Source organism: Ammospiza caudacuta, chromosome Z (genome assembly GCF_027887145.1).
Source record: "Ammospiza caudacuta isolate bAmmCau1 chromosome Z, bAmmCau1.pri, whole genome shotgun sequence".
Lineage (NCBI taxonomy): Eukaryota > Metazoa > Chordata > Aves > Passeriformes > Passerellidae > Ammospiza > Ammospiza caudacuta.
Window position 1 is genome coordinate 16,635,050 of NC_080632.1, and position 24,411 is coordinate 16,659,460.

The 24,411-nt window shown below is 44.8% G+C and overlaps 1 protein-coding gene across 1 annotated transcript; it reads right to left on the reverse strand.

The window, feature by feature from the left end:
* Positions 1-3,420: 3,420 nt before the first annotated feature.
* Positions 3,421-12,612, reverse strand: LOC131571331 (thioredoxin). The gene is made up of 5 exons (XM_058824020.1): positions 12,438-12,612; positions 6,598-6,702; positions 5,962-6,021; positions 5,073-5,138; positions 3,421-3,637 (listed from the first exon to the last, which is right to left on the reverse strand). Exons 1-5 carry the CDS (start codon positions 12,459-12,461, stop codon positions 3,575-3,577), a joined length of 318 nt encoding a protein of 105 aa, XP_058680003.1. The 5' UTR covers positions 12,462-12,612; the 3' UTR covers positions 3,421-3,574.
* Between the last annotated feature and the right edge of the window lie 11,799 nt (positions 12,613-24,411).

Sequence of the window (24,411 nt, forward strand, 5' to 3'; positions counted from 1 at the left end):
AGTTGCAGTTAGGTTGACTGCTGCAAGAGATGAGTGGTTGAGCACCTCACATGCCTGACACACAGCCCTTTCAGAACCCCTGGATGAAGGTAAGGAGTGTCACTATGCCACTGCAATTTGATCAAGCACAGCTCACATGTCCACTCACTGTGACCTCTTGGCCCTTCCTTTCATGTTAGTCCTCTCTCATTAAGCTTAATTATTCCAGCTATGTGTTTTAATTGCTATACTCAAAGAAGTACTTCTCTTCCTGTTGGCCAGCCCATTATAAGCAAGCTATATAACAGGCCTGCAGACAAAAACATCCTGTTTTTCTTGTTTGACAGCAGGGGACAAATCCCAGCTATTTCACAGCCAAATGACAGACTGCAGTCATTGCTTGAGGGGCAAAACTTCTTCCTGAAACCCTTATTCCCAAAAGAAACCTTTCTATGTTGTTTTTTCTCTGCCATGTACATCAAGTCTACCAAACATTCAAGTCAGTTGGTATCTACCCACTTCCCTCTTACAGGCATCTTTGCAGATCATTGGATCAAAGCAGCTAATGCTGTTCATGCAAGAAGCAGACCACAGAGTTTAATGAAGGAGTGAATGCTGTGCTACTGCCTGGTGTCACATCTTTTCCTAAAAATCCTCTCTTTGAGATTTTTCCTCTGCTGGGAAGCTGAGGCCCCAGAAAGAGAATGTAAACAATAATTATCTGCTGCTGTGGAATGCAACAGGTGCACCTGTGATTGGCTCATGTTCCATGTTTACAATTAAGGGCCAATCACAGGACCAAGCTCTCTGGGACAGATTGACAGAGAGCTCTCTTGGTTTTAGATTCCTATTCTATTCTTAGCATAGCAGCTTCTGAACTTTTTTCTCTCTATTCATATTAGTACAGTCATAACGTATTATATATCATAAATTAATAAATCCAGCCTTCTGATCATGAAGCCAAGATTCTCGTCTATCTCTCTCACCCTGAGGAACCCTTGCAAAACCATGTAACAGCTTGGCACACAGCAATACTAGCCTCACACCTTCACACAGAAAAACAAACGAAAAAATGCACCTAGCCAGCTCTCTATTACTTAATACTTGTGGGAGGGCATATGCCCTAGGCTTTAGCAAGGATATTCATACCCATTCCATTTAGAACAAAACGTTTATTTGCTATACCTAGGCTTGTTAAAGACTGAAACACACACCTTGCCTGCTGAAAGATTCAAGCCAGTTCCCATCCTGAACTAGGGTTCTCTCCTCCCAGGGTTCCTAGGAACCCAAGCTCCTTACATAAAACCAAAACAAAGCATAGGCTTTGCTTTCCGGAACCCAGGCTCCTTACATAAAACCAAAACAAAGCATAGGCTTTGCTTTCCATCACCTGTAATGGCGAGGACCAACTACAGTCACGTGCTGGTATAACTCTGCATTTGAGGACTATGTGTTATTTCCTTTAAAAAGAAAGTTCACCTAACATGGAAATCCTCACTGCATATTCCTCAAAGAGCCAAGCCTTAAAGAACCTCTTTGAAATTAGGCTATGCAAGTTATTTTCATCACAGTATGCCTACATACCAGTTCTTGGGAGGGGAATATACTGCAGCACAGGAAGCTGAACTCACTGCCCTTTTAAGAACTGCTTTGCAGCCCTTGCTTCAGCACAAGAGATATTCCAGCTATTCTGGTTTTTCCAATCACAACTTGTATTTCCAGTCACTGTCACCTGGATTGTCCAAGGCTACTGCCGAGTATAATTTTACTAAAAAACTAAGCAAAGTATTAAGTTAAACTCCACACACAAGCAGCAAAGCACCACTGACCGCGCTTTTCCCCTGCAACAACCTTGTCTGGGGTCTTGCCTCAGCAGAAATACTGTATGTGGTAGCACACTTCAGTATTATTTAAGAATGAAGCAGGATGCCAGGGCCTCTTATTGAACTTCATCTGGAACTTTCAGCAGGAATTTTTTTAAGCTTTCTTGTTCACAGTTACTGCCCAAAGGGATTAAGTAGGCCATGCAGAAACTGCTTTCAAAAGCAATGCCTGCTTGCAGATAGTGTGTGTTCATATAGTGCCTTCTTGCTACAGCTTCATTTTATTCTCTCCTCACAAGTCTGTTCATGGCACCCACCACTTGGGATAGTGGTTTCCCATTTACCTTTGAACAGTTCAAACATGCAACTGCGCTTCTCTTAGTCAAATAGCCAGAACTAGATGGAAAACATTTTTCCATGTTCTTCTCATTGCATAATCACAACTCAGAACTTACATCCAAAAAGAGCCTTGATGGCTCACTCTCAAGTAAAGGGTGTGGCCACTTCTTGGACTAGAAAAATCTTGTTTCAAATTAGGAACTTACACATTAAGCTGTTCAAGGCCCCCAGTCCTCCAGAGTCATCAAAAAATTCATGCATACTTGTGAAGTGAGTGTAAGGCTGAGTCATGGGTGAGTTTCCTACCACAAAGACAAGAGGCTTATTCATTCCACATTGTTTGCATATGCAGCAGGAAGTCTAGGTTTTCCATGAGCAATATTCAGTGAGCAGCACAGCTCACTAAGCTGTACTCACTGGTAGCTACAGCCCTGCTCCCTTCTTCACTGAGTTTTTATACAGGACATCCAAGCCAGCAAGGAAGCCATTTTGATACAGTGGAAAAAACACTGTTCCCTTGGTTACAGTGCCAAGAGTAGGTGAATGGCAGGTATAAAAAGGCTGGCAAGTCAGCATTCATCCAGACAGCCTGATTCAAGATTGGAGTACCACAGAGACCAGTTTACTGTCCAACACAGTGTCAATTGTGTTCTGAGAGTGCAACAGAGCAATCAAAAGAAAATTACAAGAGTACATAAATCTATAATTCTCTTCACCATAAGATTACAAGTTTTACTTCTTCAGTCATTTGTTCCAGACTAATGCCTAGGAACAAAGCAGCCCAACTCAGACTAAACACACTTCTTTACTAATAGAACCAGAAGGTACACATACAAATGGCAAGGCAAATTAAAAAGGCAAAAAGAGCAAGTCCAAGTCCTACCTTGCACTTCCATGGTAGGATTGGTATAATGCTCTGGAAGGACAAGTCTTATTAGCTTTGAACTCTAAAATGCAGCTTGAAATATTTAAAAAAATCTTTTAACTAAAAAGATGTAATGAAAGAAAGAAGTATCCCACCCAGTGACTACTCTCTTTTCTCCAACTCCTCTTTTGGTATTTGTAAACTAGATTATAGCATAGTGACTGCCATCTGAGTAGGGTGGCAGCAGACTCCTCCTAAAGCAACTGTCATGGCTCCCAAGCCAACAACAGATGAGGTTGCCTTTGACAAGTTTTTGTACACAGACAGTACTCTTTTAACACAGCAAAACCTGACACTCACCTGACATTATGAAATGACTAAGCTTTTTGTTAAACACACAACAATACCCAAAAGTGAAGAGTTTATACTTTATTTTACTCATATACATGGACCAAGAAGATAGTTTGCACCATTTAATCTAGCTAGCTTGTTTATTTTTTTAAGTAGAAAAGTTGCAGGCTGCAATTTAGCCAAAGCAGTCACACTTCAATGTCTTCATAGCTGGAGATTAGAGTAGACTTTTAATGGTCTCTTCCAGCTTCTCTTTATTGGCCCCAGAGAACTCCTGCACCTGTAAAGAGAGATTGATTTTAGAACTGCATTCAATGCTTCTTAACATTAGTTGCATAGCATCCAGTCACATACACACCTATTAAACTCTGCTAAAAACTAAAATTTTTCCCACTCTCAAAACAGAGTATTTTGCAGATGTTCATATATTTATTTCCTACTCAATTCAACTCACGCAAAAGTTGAGACAGAAGACTATCAAACTTCACTTCCAGACTACCATTAATCCTGGGTCAGTATTATGTTAGACTCAAAAAGAGGCTTGAAGGGATTCTGAAGGTCCCCACATATCAAAGGCAGCTCAAAGTCACCTTGAGTTACTCAGGACCCTACCAATCAAGTTCTGGAAGGACTATTCCAAATGACCTACTCCTGTGCCTGGCTTCTCCTGTGAGAACTGATCTTCTTGCAACTTATAGAGCAGAAAGACAGGCAACATTCATCTGCTGTCTCAAAAACTGCAGCTCTGTCCTCCTGTATCTACAGGGATGGAAGGCAGAGAGCAGACTACAGGCCATGAAGCTGCTTGCTCAATACATATTGACTATCACACTGTAATCACAATTCTTCCAATGACATCACGAAGTTGCAGTTCAGTCTAACAGAACTGTCAAAGGTTCATACTGACCCCATACTGTGCTGAAAGTCACCCTACCTGTGACACTCAACTATCCAAGGTGCCATGAAACTTACACCCAGAGCACTGTTTTCCTTCAGAAAAGCCTACCTTCAGCTTGCTTAGCATACTAAAAGCCCAAAGACAACACAATCAGCTCAGCAAGTTCATGCAGAGAGCTACTCAAACTACCCTGCACAGGCAGCACACTGTGCTGTCAGAGCACAATCTGCATCCCATCTCATCCATCTCTTGGCAGAGCAGACAAAAGAGGTCTGCTCAGTCCTTAAACAGGGACAGGACCTTCACATCAAAGGTTATACAGCCTCTCTGTGAAATAAACTAAACAGCTGCTTGTTGTATATAACCTCAACCAGGTTAGAGACTTCTGTTTGGGCAGGATTCCATAGGCACCTATAGTAATTTCTCTCTTCAACACAAGCTGCACCCAGATAACAAACACCAGCCAAGTAAAAGGCAGGGTGCTAGGCAGATGGACAGGGTGCTAAGCAGTCTTAACACAGACATCTCACCCCACAGTCTCTCATGAAATTGTCTGTAAGATTGACCTGTAACTAACTCAGTTCCCTACCTGTGAACAACGCAGTTTGCATCACCAGTTAACTGCTGGTTACATCTGCTGTGGTACTAAGATGTAATGTACTAAGATGTAACTAAGATGCTTGCTCTCAGGAGTGCCTTAATGCTAGTGGTACCATAGAGACATAATCAAGAGAAAGCAGACTAAGCAGTCCAACACTCCCAATCTTCTTTCAAGTGTATATTTTGCCTGCTCCAGTTCCAAGAAGACAGAGCTTACCTTCTCTCCATTCTTGTAGAACTGGAACGTTGGCATGCACTTCACATCACAGTGTGAAGCAACATCCTGGAAGAGACAAAAAAAAAAACATCTTCAACTGGGCATTCTTAAGTATGCTAAATTTAGAACCCACTCTAGCTGACTTCTGTTTAGGTGATGGGGTAAAGCCATTGCTGTTCAAGACAAAGCAAAAGAACTTCTGCTATTTCATCACTAGCAAAACCAGTGCAGTGTTAACATCCGCCTGAAGTAAGCCTTAAAGATCTCTTCTTCAATACTTAATTAATGCAATAGCAAAAACCTTAACCTGTACTCCGTGCTTGGAAAAAGCCAGACTTCCACATCAAAACAGATGTCGGCCTGTAAGACTCAAGAGCCCGATGGCAACTCTTGGGCTTCCATGTGATATTTTTCAAGTACCTATTAGACAATGTTGAAACTGCAATACAGCAGACATTATATTGCACTTAATTCAAGACCTAATTTAATTTTTAATGAAAGAGGAAAAAGTGCCAAGAGCAGTGGAGGGACCAGACAGATCAGTAGGTTGTGAACCATTAGGTTTAAGGAAGACTGCATCAAAGCAGCTTAAGACCTCAGACCAACACTCCCTCCCAAAATAAAGGGTCATTGCTTCCAAGTTATCCAACACATGCCATAGGACTTGAAGAGTGCTGACAACCAGCAGATAGAATTAATTTTTTTGCAGGGAACACCTGAACAGAACAAACTTTCTAGCTAAATCCCTGTGTTTCAATTTTAACTTTAACAAAACTCTTGTTTTGTTTCAGATTTTGATTCAAAATGCATGAAGACATTTTGAATTCTTGGCTGTCACTTGCATGGAAGTCTTTAGCTGTCCTCCTTCAGGACCATCCCCGGACCTTACCTGGGCATCATCCACATCGATTTCTATGAATATCACATCACCATACTTCTCACACAAACTCTAGAAAGAAATAAAAAGAACTATGCAGTTACAGTGTCCCAGGAAAGCTTCCTGAAAAGATGCATTCATATAAATGGAAAGGCTAGTGGTGCTTAAACTGCTAATGAAACATGCTTTATCATCTTAAAGCAGCTTTTTACTACCAGAGCAAAAATTTTCTGTTCTGCTGCCGACTGTTTCTGGAGGAGTCTGTGGAAATACGTTCTCCCCACAAAGACCCAATATATGCTAAGACATAGGTGGAAGGCCTTCTCTTGCAGCCTTCAGCTAATCACCCAAAGATGCTACAGCTTCTCATACCTTAGAATGAGATAACACGGCCACCTAAACACAGCTGAGGAGTTACATTGAGTGTACAGAAGGTTGCAATGCAACTGGCAGGTCTCCATGTACCCAAAATGTAGGCACCAGGACAAAAGCTAAACCTCATATTAGTTCCCAACTATACCAATGGTCAGTCTATTTCACTTGGTAGACTTAAAATTGCATAAGGCAAAAGAACTTTCCTCCATGTTCAAGGAACACAAACATTTATATAAAATTTAATGCAGAAATAAACCCAGAAAAACTACTTACGTGGAAAAAGGGCTTGATCATTTTGCATGGTCCACACCATGTGGCAGAGAAATCAACTACTATGAGCTTCTCACCAGCAGATTGCAGTTCTGCCTGAAATTCAACCTACAAAAAAAAAAAAAACCAAAAAGAACACATTGATTATTTCCCCCTCCTTTCCTAAATGATACAAGACTAATCCCAGTGCTGGCTTGCTCTCAGACCTAACACACTAATCATTATGGCAAGTCTTAAACACTTAACTGGGTTATTTGTACCATCACTTGCGCTTCAGTATGAATTGGTTTTTTTGGTGCTAGCAGCAGTCAGTGTCCTATGTCTCACCAATTAGAAAACAACCACAATGCTCAAACTCACTGAATTGTGGAAACAAGCTAGAAATTCTCTACTCATGATACTCAACTCTGACAGCTCTGTGTTATCCCCAAAAAATGATCCTTAGAGATTTTATAATCCATTTTCTCATTTCATCTTGGCAGTAAGATGTTCATCTTCATCTGGAACAGACTTTCATCTGCAGAATTTGGAAAGGACAGACACAAACCTTTGTACAGTCATCCACTCTGGTGACATTTCCAATCAATGGCTAACATTAAAATAATACTGTGTGTTTTATTCTAAAGCATGTTTTTGAAAGCAACCTCATAGGATAGTTATTTTGCCAAGTGAACCCACATTTGACATCATTAGCCAAAGCAACGCTACACATACAGACTACACAAGTAAACATCCAATACTTATTCTGAGTCTTCCACTCTGTGTTGCACTTAGTCACACAAATCATCTCTGGACAATATTTCTTGGAACTAAACATCTTACATGCCATTACTCCTTTTTGCTGGTCAAAAAGTGAATGCTTTAATAGAACTGAAAGACATTAAAAGCAATAAATACTTGCATCCTAGCAAAAGGCAAACAAATATCTCAAGCAGAAACAGAAAGTGTTGATCACCTACATTCTGATACTGTCTATGTCAAAGAAAGTACAAGTCACTTGTAAGTAATTTTCAACTTTGTTGTCTTGGCAATCAAGCTTCAGAAGAGCTGTTGGTATAAACTTCAAAAGAGAGCTGCTTTAGTCCCTCCCAGCTTAATGGAGCAAAGCACTGGAATCCTGTCAGCAACAGCTGACTGAAAGCAGAATGGTTACTGCCAGACATACACAGGGGTTTTGCAGTGCAGGGGTTAACTAATTCATACCTGCTTCTGCAATCAGCCACAGTAAGTTGCAACTTGACTCTAGTAAGCCAAAGAATGCCACACAGATGAGGAGCCAAAGTCAAACTGGACATGAATATATTTAACAAAGAAGCAGAGATCCTGCATGAGCATTCTTATGTATGCATAATCCTATGTGAAAGTCTTCACAGCTTCCTGTAACTTCAAATACACTCAGCATTACATCTCCCTGTTAACAGACTTCTTCCCTCCCACACAGCTCTCTTCAGAGGCACATGGTGGTTTTTCTATCCTTGCATCTTGGACAGTCACAGTCTACTCTGCTACAAGACCAATAGTAACACTCCACACCACCTACTCTCATTCTGAAAGAGACAGGAACGGTCAAGTTTTCCCTAGGTTTCTCTACTCCTGTACTGACATAGTATGCATTCCTGTGCCCATTCCCACCTACAATGTTTAAGTGTTCCTGCACACAGCAATCCACACTCACTGCTCCCTCCCAGTACTTATATCATAAATTCCTCAATCAAGCTTCACTTCTTCTGGCCTTGAAATCCTGCTACTGATTTTTGGTATAGCTTCTCAGACATCTGCCACTGTAAGAGCACCACTCTATTGAATCCACTTCCACAGCTGCCAGTTAGACCATCCTATTTTAACCCCTAAGTCTCCTGTCCAGCTGCATAATTACTGTATTCTGTAAAAGGAAGCCAGCTTTGGAATGTGTTCATCATATGGCCACACACCTGAGGTTTGTTGTTGCACAGAACAAAGGGAAAGTGGGACAGCATCATAATTACAGCTGGTCACATATATCATTCACCACTGGTGACCTGGTCCTCACTACAAATCAGATGTTATCCTGTAAATTATCTCTACTATCAGCCAAAACTGTTGCAGGACAGTGAAATAAGATGCTGGGTCCAAAGGTGTTACCCCTGCGAGTTAAAAAATATTGAAATAGTGAGAAATTCTGAAGGTTTTTCTAGTGAGCTTAATTTCCCTGGGGGAAGACGGTAGCAGGCGCAAAACAAAAACAAGCTGCTTGACCAGTCCAACTGACTTCACTAGTTGTCTTTAATGTTAACTGTAAAGTGACAAGCTTTTTTATGAAAAACTAAATAATCTCTGTTACCAGAAGGGGAACCTCCCATCACAAGACTATTTGTCATGCTTTGTTAAACAGCATTTTCTCCAGGTAGCAGCTCACTGGGGAAAACCTCAGCTAGCATGCTGGTCAATATTGGTTTGTTCTTTGTGGTGATGCTTTTTTTTTTTTGGGGGGGGGGGGTTTGGGGGTTTGTTTGTTTGTTTTTCCCTTAAATATTTAACTACAATCTCTCTGAGCACACACAAGACCCCATTTTACTTGTATTGTCGTCCAGCAGAAAAGGGCATGCTACCTTCAACAAACACATTGGTAGCAGGCATCTGTTCCCAAGGGCCAAGTAAGAAGCTCTAACAATGAAAGCCTCTAGTGGCCCAGAGGTTCCCAGCACCAGGTAAGGCTCCAAAAAGGAGGCTGCTGGCCTCCTTCAGATGGTGCTGAAAGGAGGAGTCTGCTGCCCTCAGCAACAGATAATACAGGTCCACACTATCTGGCTTATTTGATTAAAGCTTGGTTGTAAACATTATTTTCAATACATATCAAGTCACCCTTGAACTGCCCAATCATCGGCTGACTGCCAATGGTTACTATGTAATTTAGTGAGGCTTTTAAATGCAGAAGCTAGCATAAACAAAGCAAAGGTTCAACTGCCTGAACTCCCTAGCACAGGCCACTTCTAAAATTATCACTTATAGCAAAAGCTGTAATTTTTCATCATTTTCTTTAACTTAAATAACAAGAGAGGCAGCTAGGATGAAGAGGAAAGTTTTGGCACACCAGCTTTTTAAGTTTATACACCCCATTAGCTTTGACTATAAAAGGCAGTATGTCCCATGGTCAAACCCTCTTACAAGTTACATTAGTTACTCATCTCAGGGCCACTAAAAAACGACCAATACAGCTCCTTCTGTAGTGCTACAGCAGTTACTACAGAGGGATCATCAAGCACCCTGAAAGCAGACATTCTTCAGAAGCTAGTCTGCTTCTGAAGAAGTGTGCAGGGAAAAGGGCCACCTCTATCTAGCTCTCACTCACAGAAGTGCAGACAGTGCAAGAATGGGTTTTCCCCTTTGTATCTGAGAAGAATACAAACCTGTTTTACTGAAAACCAGAATTAATCCAGAAATCCCAGCTGCCCTGTGCTTGAATACTCTGGGTGTCACTGATGTTAAAATGCTGTTGTCAGCATGACTGTTGAGTTCACACTGTCTATGAATGCGTAACCAAAGTTCACTTTAACTACAGCAGACTATTAAACAAGGCTCATAGCTAGGACAATAGTGGAAGCCTAGCTAACTTAGAGCAGAGCCAGATTTGACTTGCCATGTTTAACCTGTTCCCGTGTGTAACAAAAACCTCGACCCTTCCACCAAAAGTTTGCCCCTTCTGTGCCACCATAAACAGAGAATACAAGGCAGAACAACAATTCCAGGTTGTTCTGGAATTCACACGCCATTCTCTCTCCAAGACCTGAATGGTAAGGCATTTCGTTCCTTTTTAGGAGCTTCCGGCATTCACCGGTTTTCGAGCTGTGGTTACAAGTGTTAGTTTGTATATTTATGTATCAGATACCAACACTTTTGCGGTCCAGTGGGAGAGGTCTGACATGCCTTTCATTTTTAAAGTGAACCGACTGTAGAAGAGCAAGCCTAGAAAACAAACTTGGATGCGTGAGAGACTGAGGTCTCGAAACAATTTGAGGTGCAGATGTGTGGGGAAGGGGCAGGTCCGGCCTGGCTCTGGGGAGGCAGCGCACTGCCCACACCCGCCATCCCCAGAGCCCGTATCCCAGACACACGGCGTCCGCCTGTCATGGGCACACTGGAGGCAAGCGGTATTTAAGGCCAAACGTGCTGCTAGCATATGTCTTGACCCTTCCTCCTCTTGGAATTTCTATCAGCTGAACACCACTGGGACCCAGCAGTTAGTAGCTACATGTGCCCTTTTTAATGCCTTTTCTTTCTTTTTTGTCTTCTAATTCTCTCCTCACAGAATTTTTAAGTAACTTGAAATCAAACAAATTTAGAGTTTGCTAAGTTGAAGAGGCCAAGAGGCTTTGAGAAGTGTTTTATGTTGACTGAATGTTGCACTAAACCTTTTGCCAAAGTTCCCTGATTCTCTAAAGTCGCCAGTAAAGTCTTTTTTTTGTTGTTTTGACCTGTTGAGAATATCTTTGACGGTATTTCTCCTGTGTCTAACTTAAGAGTACAAGAACAACTCTAAGCCCTGTTAAAGACCTTGTTGAGCAACTTTTTGGGGCCTTATAGGATGCTCACACAGCATCACATGCAGATGCCTCAAAATGAGATCAAACTGATACTTGCACCAAATTTCAAGTTCAAAAAGGTGAGACTAGCCCAACAGGATTTTTCCTGAAATAAAGAGCTTGCTAAGTTTGCATGGATAATATTTTTAGAGACTTGGGTTTCTAAGTTACAGCTAACAAAAACTCTATTGTTGTCTATCAACCACATCAGCTGCTGTGCACAAGACCACATGCAATTTCATCACCAGCAGGGTATTCTCCATGTGTCGGTCTAGGCTTTATTACTATTTTGTATCTCAGAGCCACAGATGTGTTTGCATTCACAGAACTATCCAAACAGTGATGTGCTGCATTAGGGTTGTGAATATGTCAGAAGCACCATAACATCTTATGCCAGAAACTCCTGTTGTTTAAGTATGGGGAATGGGCTCTAGCAGCTCCTTTCAAGTCAAGAATGGATGAACTTTTCCATTATGTCCTGCTCCGAAATGCAACAGAACTTAGGCCAAACTCCAAGAAAGCCGCCTGGGCCCCTACACACTAGGAATACATAAGGCAAATCAGGACCGCGAAATTAAGGTACTGAATCACAAAATCAGTTAGGTTGGAAAAGACCTCCGAAATCATTGAGCTGCTCCAAGCTGCGACCCAACACCACACTGTCACGCACACTACAGCACTCAGTGCCACTCCAGTTCTTCTTTAAACATCGGCGAGGACGGTGACTCAACCATCTCTCCCTGTGAATCCCATTACAACACCTAATCACCTTGTCTTTTCAGAAATTCCTCCTGATGTCCAACCTAAATCTCCCCTGACGCAGCTTGAGACTGCGTCCTCTCCTCCTGCCGCTCTAGTACGCCGCTGTCCGCTTGAGAAACGGAACGTTTTCCTTAAGACTTTAAAGGGCGATGAGCAACGGCCCGTCATAACGTGAAATTGCATCACCCCCCTGCTCATGCCGACTCCCCGAAGCCTCAGGTCGCGCAGTTTTTTGTTCCCCTCCTCCGCTCTGGCCGAGCCCTCCGCGCGGCTTTCCCCATTCGCGCCGCATGGGCGAAGCAGGCTCCGCCTGCCCGGGCAGCACACGGGCTCTCGCCCGCCATCTCCCGCAGGCCACGGCCTCCCGAGAGCCCGGGGCAGCCCGAGCACTGATCCCCGCCTGCCTCGCTGCCCCCGGCAGCGCTCCCTCGCCGCTTGCCCGCCCGCCGGGGAGGGATGCTCGTCCCGCCGTCCGCCCCTCGCACGGCGAAAGGACATGGCCGCCCCGCCCATCGGACTCACCAGGTTGCCCACGGTCTTCACCATAGCGGCGACGGCTAGGAAAGGAGGGTCGGTGGCGTAAAGGCAAGGAACCAAGGGCTTCGCTCCCGCACTCGGCTCGGATTCCGCCCTCGCCTCCCGCCGTCCCAGCGCGTCTCCCGCGCCGCCCCGGCCGCCCTTTTATGGCCAGCGCCGCGGCGCGCCACGCATGCGCGGGGCCCGACCCGCCTCCTGCCGCTCCCCCCGCGCCCCCGCCCACGGCGCTGCTGGGGCTCGGGGTCGCCGGGGGCCCCGCTGGGGGGAGCGAGGGGTGGCGGCGCTCGCAGCCCCGGCCGGGCGGGGAGAGTGCGTCCCTGCCGGCTGCGAGGGGTAACCGGCAGCAGCAGCGGAAGAAAGCAAAGCCCAGGAAGGTTGGAAAAGTGCTGTGTAACGATGAGCAGGAAGTGCTCGGCCCCACTCCCCCCCCGCGTCCCCCCGCGGAGCGGCCCTGCCTGATGCGGCGTTTTGCTCGCCTTACGAGAAAGGGAGGTGGTGTTGCCTGTAATGCGGGCAGAGTGGGGCTGCTGCAAAGCTGGAAGGCGGGAATATTTTTCTTTTTTCCCTTTTTTCCCCTTGTTGTTTTCCTTCCCACCACCAAAAGCGCGGAGTGGCGCCGTTTCTCTGTGGGATGTGGGCCCTTCTGCAGCGCAGAAGGCTCAGCCAGGCGAGCGGTGCTTGCCCGGGGTTAAACACTGACCGTCTCTCCTAGCTCCCCTCATGGAGGGACTCAGCCAGGACTAGAAACACTCCTCATGGGAACAACTTAGCCTTCTTATCCGAGGGGACTCCTTGGTGGAACCTTGAGTTCCCATCTATCTTGTTTATTTTTCTGTGTTTTAGAGACATCCTTTGTTTCACCACATGCTGCACCACTGCCCACCCCACAGTGCAAAACAGGTCTGCCACAGCCCTGCTCTCCTGTTGGGTAGGGTTTAATGTTGGATTCTGGACGTTGCTGACTTCAGCTCCCACTGCACGGGAAAGGTTAGGCGTTGGGATATTGGTGCCGGCTGTGTTACAAGTGCAGGTTTTAGCAGCTGGATTATCAGCCTGTGAAAGATTTGCTCTGGGATACAGCTGAGCAGGAGATGGGAAGAGTTAGTGCAGGTCCTGGATAAAAAAAAATACATTTCTTCCTTAAAAAGAAAAAACAAAGGACAGTTTTCCTTGGGTACAGGTACCAACGCATCAGGTACAACAGGATGTGCTCTCATATGTTGCTTTACTTGTGGTGGATACTGAGTAAGTAATTTTAAGTGTGTGGCGTACTACTGCAGCAGAACTAGTAAGCTCTTTTCTGGCCCTGTGGTTGCATCCCCTTTGCTCAACTTTAGTTGCACCACAGCAGGCCACCTCCTGTCTAGCTCTTTCCAGACCTGATAGGTTTTGTCTGCTGGAAGCACTTTAAATGCTGCTCTCCCTGCTTCTTCCCCCTCCTGTTAGATGCCATAAGCATCCCCTTTTTTTCTTTGGTGGCATCACTAGAGGAGCCAGGAAGTAGCATCGTGAAGGCTTGGTGGTTTCTGTTGGCATTCATATTTTCTTCCAGCTTCCTCCAGCTGGTCCTTGCTGCCCTTGTGTCTGTGTGCCTGTGGCTGACAGACACAGCTGGTACACGTGCCCTGTGCTGCTTTGCGGAGGTGCAGCTGCTGCCAATGGCTCAAGAGAAAGCAGGAATTCCTCATCAGCCAAGGCACCTTGCTCTACAGCCGGCTGCCTGGCAGGATAAAATGAGAAGCCCAGACAACCTTCAAAGTCCAACTCCTGAATGCCCCATCTCAGTCAAGCATTGTGTGGCTGCTGCAGAAGCCAGTGCAAGCAAAGGCAGGGAACAACCCACCCAGATAATAAATTCTTAGAAACCAACAGCTTTCTAAAGGCAAGTGTGGGTGGGTAAGCCCTACCTAAACTAGAAGGAGAAGTGTGTCCCTTCTCAGGTGCCATATATGGCCACTTGTCTCCTGCTGTACTCACAGTCACTTGACAGGCTTAGGCATACAGCAGTTTGAAGTCCAGCATGTTGCTGTAGGATTGTTGTATGGATGCCTAAAATAACTGGAGAGTAATATAATTTATGTGATCTGTGCTTGATTCTTAGACTGTAGTAATTACTATCATGACAGAACGTAATAAAAATGGTACAGAGGATTGTGTGTCCTCTAAATGGGGAAAAAAAATCTACACCCCCAGAAAATACACCCTGTTTTTTATTATTTTTGTATTTTGTTTTTTAAACTGTGGAATGTCTCATTGTTTACCTCAACAATGCTGTAGCTGTCCCATGTACACAGTCACTCAACCATAGGGGCCTCAGCTTCTCATGTGCCCTCACTCCCACCTGCCTTCCTCACAACCACAAATGCAACATACTTCTCTCCCCTGGGCTGCTGGAGAGTGGATGTTAAAAATATGTGAATTGACTGTGGAGAAGTTGAAAATCATGTGAATTTCATGCTTCAGCAGACTGCTGCATGATGTGTCATACCCAGGAGTCACTGGATAGGATAGTGTCCAATAGATGGCTCTTTGCAAATGTGGGCTGGCAGAGAACGAGGAAGCACTGAAAACAATCAGGAAGGTGTGTTTGCTTGCTTCTGAAATCAGAAAACGTGGCCTGAGGAGGGGCAGAGTGGAAAGGCAATGTACGATTCAAAAATCAGTCCCTAGATAGTTTCTCTTGCAGGAGGTGTGGAGACATAGACAGATGCCTGAGCCACCCATGCACTGTAAGTATATATTTGCCACGCTCCTTGGACGTGTGGAACACATGTGGGAGAGGAAATCAGAAGGTCTAAATTTAGGTGCCCTCAAGAGAATTAATCAGTACCACTTAGGTGTAGGGCAGTAAAAAGGACTGTATTTTTGGAGAGCTCATGCTATGCTACAATCATCACAAACATCCAGGTGGGAATTCAATTTGCCTTGTTTTAGTCACCTTTAAAAAGGCTCTCATGATGGAAGGCATCCTGTATTTTTTGGGCTTTGCTTGTATTGATTTCTGTCACCTCTTAGGTGAGAGCAGCATGGGCAAAAGCAGTAGGGAAGCGCTTCACCCGCAGCTGGTGGTGAGCTCAAGGTGTGCTCAGGGTCAGACCTGCAGTAGGGTTTGGGAGGCTGAGCAAATTACAGTTCTTTCTGAGCTGCTGGGAGAGGTGGAAAGCAGGGTAGGAAAGGTGGGCAGCAGTAATCCCTGGATGATCAGTGAGGCAGGTTGTAAATCATGGTGTCCATCTGGATGAACGAGGCAGAGCTGTGACACATGGTCCTGGTGTGATGCTCTCCCCAGCTCCACATGGCTTTCCAGATCTCTTTACCTGTCTGTGGTTCAAAGGCTTTGGAGCCACGAATCTCCTTTACAGGGCTTGCTTTGTCTTGTCTTCTTTGTGTGCCAATGTGTGTTGGTGGGTGGAGAAAATGCCATGGAGTGGTGAGACCCAGGGTAGGCTGGAGGTCTGCAGCTGGACATCCTGAATGTGGTGTTGCAAACTATTAACCAACAAAAACCCTGCTCTTGGCAGGCTTTGGACTCTGGCACATGATAGTCACTGGTGTTCCATTTCCTCATAGGCATGCAATGGAGAGTGGGAAAACATGAAAATAAGAGGGATAAAGAAGAGGAAGAACAAAGGGAATAGAAAAGGAAAGAAAGAGCAGGAAACTAGATCCAGCAGCTTGTACCAATTTCTTGGAAGTTAACCTCTCCAAGCTCCCATGAACATATCTAAGACAAACTTCTGTCTCCTAAAACCACTCTTAAGTCTCCTGACCACTCAAATATGTCATTCAGTAAAAGGCACAGCTACAAGGATAACAATACTACAGCCATGGCACAGATGGTCAGTCATGTCCAACATTAAGAAGGGGTGCATCCAGTTGCAGAAATTAGGAAGCTGCTAGAGGCAACAAGTCCAGCCATAGCATAGAAATAGATTTTACCATAGGAAAGCCAGGTTATTTGCCAGTGTCTTACAATGGAAATTGAGAGTGTAACACCTGGCCCTGACACTGCAACACAGCAGCAACCTTTAATTGTACTTTCCCTTTCCTTCCAGCCTGCCCTTCTGGAAAATTTTGCTTTTGTAACTGATGTATTAAAGGTGCAATAAATATTTAATAATTGGATAAGTGTGCTAGGTGTTGAGCAAGCATAAGTCACAGGGGAAACATGTTTCTTTCTCTCTCCCAGGCTGATGTACTGCAGATGTAGTTACCCAGAGTCCTTTGAATGCTTGGTGTAGCATGTCTGATTAAAAATGAGAAGTTGAGTAAAATGTGGAAAAAAAAAAAAGGAATAAAGATCTTGCCACAGTTCATCTCCCCTTGCCATGGACGGGGGGTGTGGGGATGTTGGTTAACAAAGTGTTTCTGTGAATCAAGAAAACAACCATGTTACTTCCCTCACACTCAGTTTTGCTTCATTTTTAGTAAGTTCTTTGGAGAAAAGAATTTAAAAATGCTCTAGAGCTGATGAAACTGCTACTTTTGGGACTTTTATTAGAAGGAACCTCTTTTTCTTTTTTAAGGAAAGCTTCTGTGAGCTCACCTGGGTTTATGACATGTTCCAGGTCTCCACAAAGGAGACCTCCTGACAGGAGGTCTGTGAGCATAGGAATGCTCATCTGCACTCTCTGGTATTGAGGCACTTCAGGTCTCATGTCAAGACAAACACATGTTGTGTATTTGCCTTGAGTGTCTCAAACTCAGTCATCTCCTCCAAGCTGCCGGCCTCTATTTTTCCTTGGGTAGCAGAGCAGGCTGGAGCAAGCAGACCTGCAATATTTTCTACAAGACATGTTGTGTCTTTTTTTTTTTTAATTATTACTTCTAGAGAACTGCATCTTTTTCTTAGGTGATCCTTCATTTTCCTAGGGAATGATGCTGAATCTGTCTGTGCCAAATGTCCCTTGCTGCTACTCAGGACCAAGAGTCTTTGGGGCGCAGGAGGGTATTAAAAGGCTCTTGACCTTTTCACCTTGAGAATAGCAGTGGACAAAGAGGAAAAGAGAATTTCAAGGCTGTGCAAAAGCATGAAGCTGAAATTTAGCACTTTGTGGTTACTGTGCTTGTGCTGGGTATCTGCAGAATGGGAGACCAGGAAACTCCTGGAGAGGATGTGAGATATTTTTGCTTTTTTGGGACATGTGCATTTTCAGAACATTTTGTCTGGGGGACGATATCTGCTGATTTGGCCTGATAGTAGGCAAACACTGGTGTTTCAGGACATGTAGAAATACACACGTGGAGATGTCTTTGAGGAAGCAGGCCATGCAGAATAAATGTGCATGTGGTGTCTACATAGACAACAAAGTGGTTGATGTGTGTTTTGCTTCCAGGTGTGGCGGGTTGACCTTGGCTGGCTGCCAAAGCCACTCTATCACTCCCCCTTCTGAACTGAAGAGGGGAGAGAAATTATACCACAGAGAGAATGTGGGTTGAGTTGAGGACAGACTAGTGTTACTGTAATAGGCAAAATAGCCTCAGCTTTGGGAAACTAATATATTGCTGGTTAAAATCACAAACAGGATAATAAGAAATAGAAACAAACCTTAAAACATCTTTCCCCACCCCTCCCTTCTTTCCCGTGGGGGAAAGAACTGTCCTCCATGAGTTTCTTCAGTGTGGGTTCTTCCTGAACTGCTCCAGTGTTGGCTCCTTTTTTTGGGGTGCCATTCATCAAGCACAGACTGCTCTAGCTAGGGTTCCCTGGGGGGGGTCAGAAGTCCTGCCAACAAACCTGTGCCAGTACAAGCTCCTCTCTCCATGGCTCCACAGGTTCTGCCAGAAGCCTGTTCCAGAATGAGCTTCCCATGGGGTCTCAGCCTCCCCTGGGCATCCTATTGCTCTAGGCATGAAGTCCTCCACAGACTGCTGGTCCTGGAGGTTCTGCTCTACCATGAACTCCCATGGGGTGCAGTGGCAGAGACTGCCACATTGTGATCTTCACCAAAGACTTCAGAGGAATCTCTGCTCTGGTTCCTGGAGCACTTCCTCCCCCTTCTCCTTCACTGACCTTGGTGTTTTCTTAGATCTCTTACACCAGATGTGCTAGCACCTTTGCTGACAGGCTCACATCTGGCCAGTGGTAGGTCCATCTTGGAGCCAGCTGGCATTGACTTCATTGGACATGGGGTCAGCTTCTAGCAGCTTCTCACAGAAGCCACCCCTGCAGGCTCCCTATTACAAAAACTTTCACACATAATTCCCATTCACCAGGGATTTGGTTCAGTGCTTTTCATTTAGAATTTATCTGAAATACAATTAGTTCCTGGAAAATGACTAATGTATATATTTCACCAGAGATGAGTCTGTTCATTGTTGTGTGGGCAGGACCCTTTTCATCAGGGAGTTTCCGGGAAATCTACAGGGCTCAGCCAATCCACTAGCACAATTTGCCAGGTGCTCTTGTTTTTCTTTGTCTTAAATGCAAGTTTGTGAATGAGATATACTGAGTTGGTGTGTTACCAGTGAACTAACGATCACATTTGCGTTAAAAGTATTGACATCACACACAGATGCTTATGTAATATAGAGAAGTTGCAAGCTGTAATTATCTTTGTCCACCTTCTCAAATCTTGTTCTGTGGTCCTGAAGTGTTTTTTCTGACTGCCACTTTTCAGGTGTCCTTGCATCAAGCCTGGCTCTGATCTCCCAGTTGAATGTATAGGAGTCCAGTGCCTTTTGGCAGCTGGCTACGGCAGACCACGCTGGGCTGCCTGCAAGAAGCAGTGTGTGAGAAGGGGTGTGGGAATAAGGTTCAGTTCTTCATTTTTCTTTGCATCACATTCAAAATACAAACCACTGCTAATGACAAACATTGTATTTGACTGTCTGCTGCCCAAGGCTGTTTTGCTTTATTTTTCTTTCAGTGTCATCCTCTTCCCTGTCTTGTTTTTTTCCTTAATTCCTGACCTCTCCTATTTTTTTTCTTCCCACCATGCTCTGCATCTTTTCTTCTGGAAGTAAAATACTACATTTCTGTGTAGTTCTGAATCTGCCTCACAAACCTGCACATTCCTGCACCACCTGCAGGCTGAGGGACCCAGATGCATAAGCCCCACAGACTTTGACCTTCAGCAGTGATGCATTTGACAGGTCTGATTTAAAAACACGTGATGTGGTTTGTACACTGAGAGTTGTTCATTTCTTGCCTGTTTTGCACATTCCCTGGACCACTGCAGAGATAAATTTGGCACCAAAATCCCAACACTTAGTGCCTCTGTGGTCCTCTCTGCTCCAAAACTAAAATGGGTTTGGGGCACTGGGTCATCTTCACTGGCTTCAGGACAGCAATTATATTCCCTCTCTCAGGACTCCATGCACCTCTTACTTTCATGCTCCGCCTGCAACCCTGAAATGGGTGATCTCATATCTGGAGATGTAGCAGTAAAGCTGTTACCAGTGTGAAGGAAAAATGATGGAAAGAGAAAGGCAAACTAGTTTTGGATGTGCATGCCAAGGCCTTAATGTCATCTTAATTGTGGGACAGCATCATATCCCTCTCACAAGGTGTACCTCAGAACCCTAGAGCACTGCCTCAGCATTGTTTTCTGTCCTTGCACCCATGGCTGTCCCTAGGTTGGGGGATTGGCTGGTCTCTTAAAATGCAGCTGTATGGTTGCCTCTTGTGGTGGGTCAGCCCTGGCTGGACACCACGTCCTCCTCAAAGCTGTCATTCTGCTTTTCAGCTGAACAGAGGAGAGAATTCTTGTGGGTTGAGATAAGTACGGGAAGAGGTCACTCACTGATTACCGTCACAAGCAAAACAGACTTGACATGGAGGAGAAATCAATTAGATTTATTACCAATCAAATCAGAGTAGGGTAATAAAAAATAAAACTAAATGTTAAAGAATCACCTTCCACCCTATGTCTCTCTTTTTCCTGGCCAATTTCTCTACCTCATCCACCAGAATGCAGGGAGTTGGAGAAGACAGCAGTCAGTTTATCACACATTGTCTCTGCTGCTCTTTTCTCTGCAGGGGAATGGCTCCTTACACTCTTCACCTTCTCTGACCTGGATTTCTTCAGGGGCTGCAGGTGGATCTTTGCTTTGCTGTGGACTTTTGTGGGCTACAGGAGAACAGCCTCACCATGGTCTTCACCCCAGGCACCTGGAACATCTCTTCCTTATCCTTCTTCACTGACCTTAGTGTCTGCAAAGTTGCTTCTCTCACATATTCTCACTCCTCTTCCTGGCTCTCCTCTCCTACACAGTAACTTCTTCCCCTTCTATTACTCCAGAGGAGCTTCCTCCACTGCTGATGGGCTTGGCCTTGACTGGCAGTGGCTCCATTAGGGGAAGCTTCTAGAAGCTTGTCATAGAAGCCACCCCTGTAGACTGCCCCCGCCCTTCCCCCTTGAAAAGCTTGCCTTGCAAATGCAGTGCATTCATAAACCATCAGTGTCTCATTTTCTTACCCCAAACCAGCAGCACTGCATCTCTTATTGCTGGCTCAGGTCAAGGGATGGTTGTGTGTGGTTTTGGAGTCAAGTTTAAAAAACATGTAATCTGTGATTTCCTAGATACTTGTTTAACAGAACCATGATGTTCACTGGAGAGAGATGTGCCCAAGCTTCAGTTTCCGAAAGTGCACATACAATTGCATTTCTGTGCCCAAACAAATAGCGCTGAAGAACCCATGTTTACACTGAGGAAGTTGTCCAGCTGACATTTTTCAAAGCAATTATATTTTTGGATGTGCAAATATGCAGGGATGAGTAGGAAGACGGTCACCACATCGCGGAAAAAACTTAGGATCCTTGAAGACATCTCTAATAAAGCATTTGAACAGGAATGAGATGCCCTGGGGCAAACAGGAAGAAACAAAACTAGCTGGCTATCTCATGAGACATATATTCTTGCCCCTTCCACAAGCTTGGAGGTGGCTGTGATTCATGCAATGACAGCAAGGCTTGAAGAACCATACAGCCAGAGCCCCAGGACAGAGAAGCCTTCTAGTCTTAGACTTATCCATCAGACATCTCAAGCCACTGCAACATTCAGGCAGAAGCAATGCTGTGAATGTCACATCCATGCTGGTGGCAGGTGTCATCTGTTTCGTAAGGACTTCACGGCTGTTTGGCCAACATATATGCGTGGTTTGTGGGTCTCTCCGTATGACCAGGGTGACCACTGACAGGTGGTTGTACCTCATGTGACTGGCTACAAGTCACATGAGTGCCAGTGACACATTTCAAGTATCTGTCAACACCAGTTTTGTCCATTGGAGCAGAGGACTACAAGGGAACCTTTTTCTAGTCACCAGCAGGGCACAAGGAGAAGACCTGGCCTTGGCTTTTCTGTGTGCTACAGAGGAGCAATGGGTCCCTTTCCACCCTCTCTACAGCCAGGTTGAACCTCAGCTCTCCAACCAGAAGAGGTTTGCAAGTTACTTGGCCATGCCACACACAGACCATGGCCCTCCCAGTGAAGCTGTAGTCATATGCCTAGTGAAGATGCAGGGGAATGTGGATCTTCCTTTCATTTTCATGCTCTGCTGGAAAGGTGAATGCTGCTGTAGCCAGTGCTGTCATACCAAGTCCCTGAACTGCTGTAGGACAAGGGATATGACAGTGATTAATGATGCAGGGAGGCATAGCTGCTGCTTTTCCTTCCTGTGCTGGACATTAAACTCCCTCTCAGTGTGCCGTCATATCCTACAAGATCTTGGAGACAGCCCACCTCCAGAAACCTCCAAATGGAAAAAACCAAATCAGTGTTGAGCTGAGGGAGGAATCTGAACATCTCTATGCATCACATGATTCTCAAAGATAGTTAATGTTTACCACCTTTCTGGTTAATTAACAGGAACCAAGTAATTCTGCTTTATTACCATGCAATTTCCTCTCATGGCCACTCCAGAATGACTTGTGAGACATTTCTGAGAAGTGTGATAGTCATTAACAACCTTGGGGCACCCTGCCACCGGAGACAAATGGGGTGGACACCTGTACCTGGGTGCAGGTGCCCTGCTGCAATGACAGACATCGATTTCTTCTGACTACCCTGTGTTTGGGGTCTGTAGGTGGTGTTGGAGCAGTGGGGATTTCTGCAGGGAGGCACCTGGAGAGTCCACATGGGCTGGAGGTCTTCTTCTTGGCCATCTGCTTTCTGATAAAGCTGGCTTTTCCCACCAGTGTTGCAGCACTGCACCAGGCTAGCACCACTGTACAGGGATAGATGAGGCATCCTCTCCTCCAGATAGAGTTCCCTCTGACTGTGGTCTGGGGGCAATTCTTGTCTCAATCAGAAGTTTTTTAAAATTTGGACATTTTCTTCAGATTTTACCCAAATTTGAGGTGTAAACTTGAACTCTGATGTGTTGCAGGACCCTTCCCTTGAAGTTGTGTTGCACAATGATATCTATGCCAGACAAGCACTTTCAGTCCTAAGTTTGCTCTTTAGCATCATATTAATGTATTTTCCTTCTAAAGCAATTACAGCCCTAGCTTTTCTTCCCAGCAGCTACAAAGCACAGAAACTTAGCAATACAAAAAACAATTAAAATGGAGAAGTATGTTGTTTTTTGTCAAGAACTAAAAGAAAAGAGCCATCAAGCAGGACATAGGATATACAATGTAAAGAAAAGAAATTAAATTGTGTGTGTGTGTGTGTGTGTGTGTGTGTGTGTGTGGTGTGTGTGGTCCCAAATTCAGATTTCAATAGTTGTGACAGAGGCTACAATAACAGTGTCCAGACACAGAGCTGGTCCAGACAGGCCAATTAATGTTTCAGAGTCCTCTGAGCTCTTAACAAGATTAAGGTCTCCCTTGACTCATTTCTCCTTTCAGTATTGGAATAAAGGCCCAGATTTTGTCAACAGACTCTTACAGAAAGCATGCTGCCGTTGCAACAAACTGGTTTATTTTGGGGGAAGGATTGTGTGCAAAAAGAAAATGTTCCAGTGAGAAGCCTCGACTCACTCCCAAGTGCTGTTACTTGAAAGCTTTGCTCCTGATCTGCTGAAAATAAAGTCACAGGGAGACAGTAACCAGGTTTCTATAGCCTTGTGCCTCTCTGAGAGCCAGCTTGCACCAAGAGGTTTGAGACACTGATTTTAGGCTGCAATTCAGCAAAGCGCTGAAACTGGTCACTGCTAACACACTTCATTTGGCAGCTGGTGGCCAGGAGGGGGAGCGAACAGAAAACCAGAGTTTGGCTACTGGGTTTTGGTCTGGGCCCAGCCTAGGCTTCCTTCTCTTAAGAGTGAGGCCCGTGATTGGCTGTCTGAGGGAAGTCAAAGGAAGTTTGTTAAGGCAAGTGAAATGGAGAGGACAAGACTGTGAGGGAACTCTGGGCTAGGCTGTTACTGACAGCGGCTATACCTGGGACTTATTTCTAGCCTTTGTGTTTGGACCACACCCCCTACTCAATGTCAGTTGACACCAATCACTATTGTTTCTTGACTCCAAACAAAGATGGTGTTTCCAAGAGGACCTCTGTCTTAATTTACATTTACTGGGCACTGGCCTTTTGGGTGTTTTTGCTCAGAGCAGAAGAAAAGGCTTCTGAACTGCATGTACCTTGCCTTTTTTTGTGTGTGTATCTCTTTTATTGTAACTGGTTCACATTGCTTTTGTCTCCCATTTCATGGTTTGACACTGGCCAAATGCCAGGCACGCAAAAGAGTCATTCATTCACCCTTGCTTGCTAGAGTTGGGTAGAGGGGAGGGAAAAAGACTAACAAAGGGCTCATGAATTGAGATAAGGATTCGGAGGAAAAAACACTCTACGGGCAAAACAGGTTCAAATTTAAAGGTATAAAGTAAATTTGTTATTTACTTTAGAGTCAGAGGAGGACAACAAGACGTGAAAATAAGCCTTTAAAATACCTTTTGTCCTCCCAGCTCCTCTTTCCTTCCCACTGGCAGTGCAGGAAGACAGGGCATGGGGGTATGGTCAGTTTGTTACTCAAAATCTCTCCTCTCCTCAGGGAGAGGAGTCTTTTTTCTGCTAT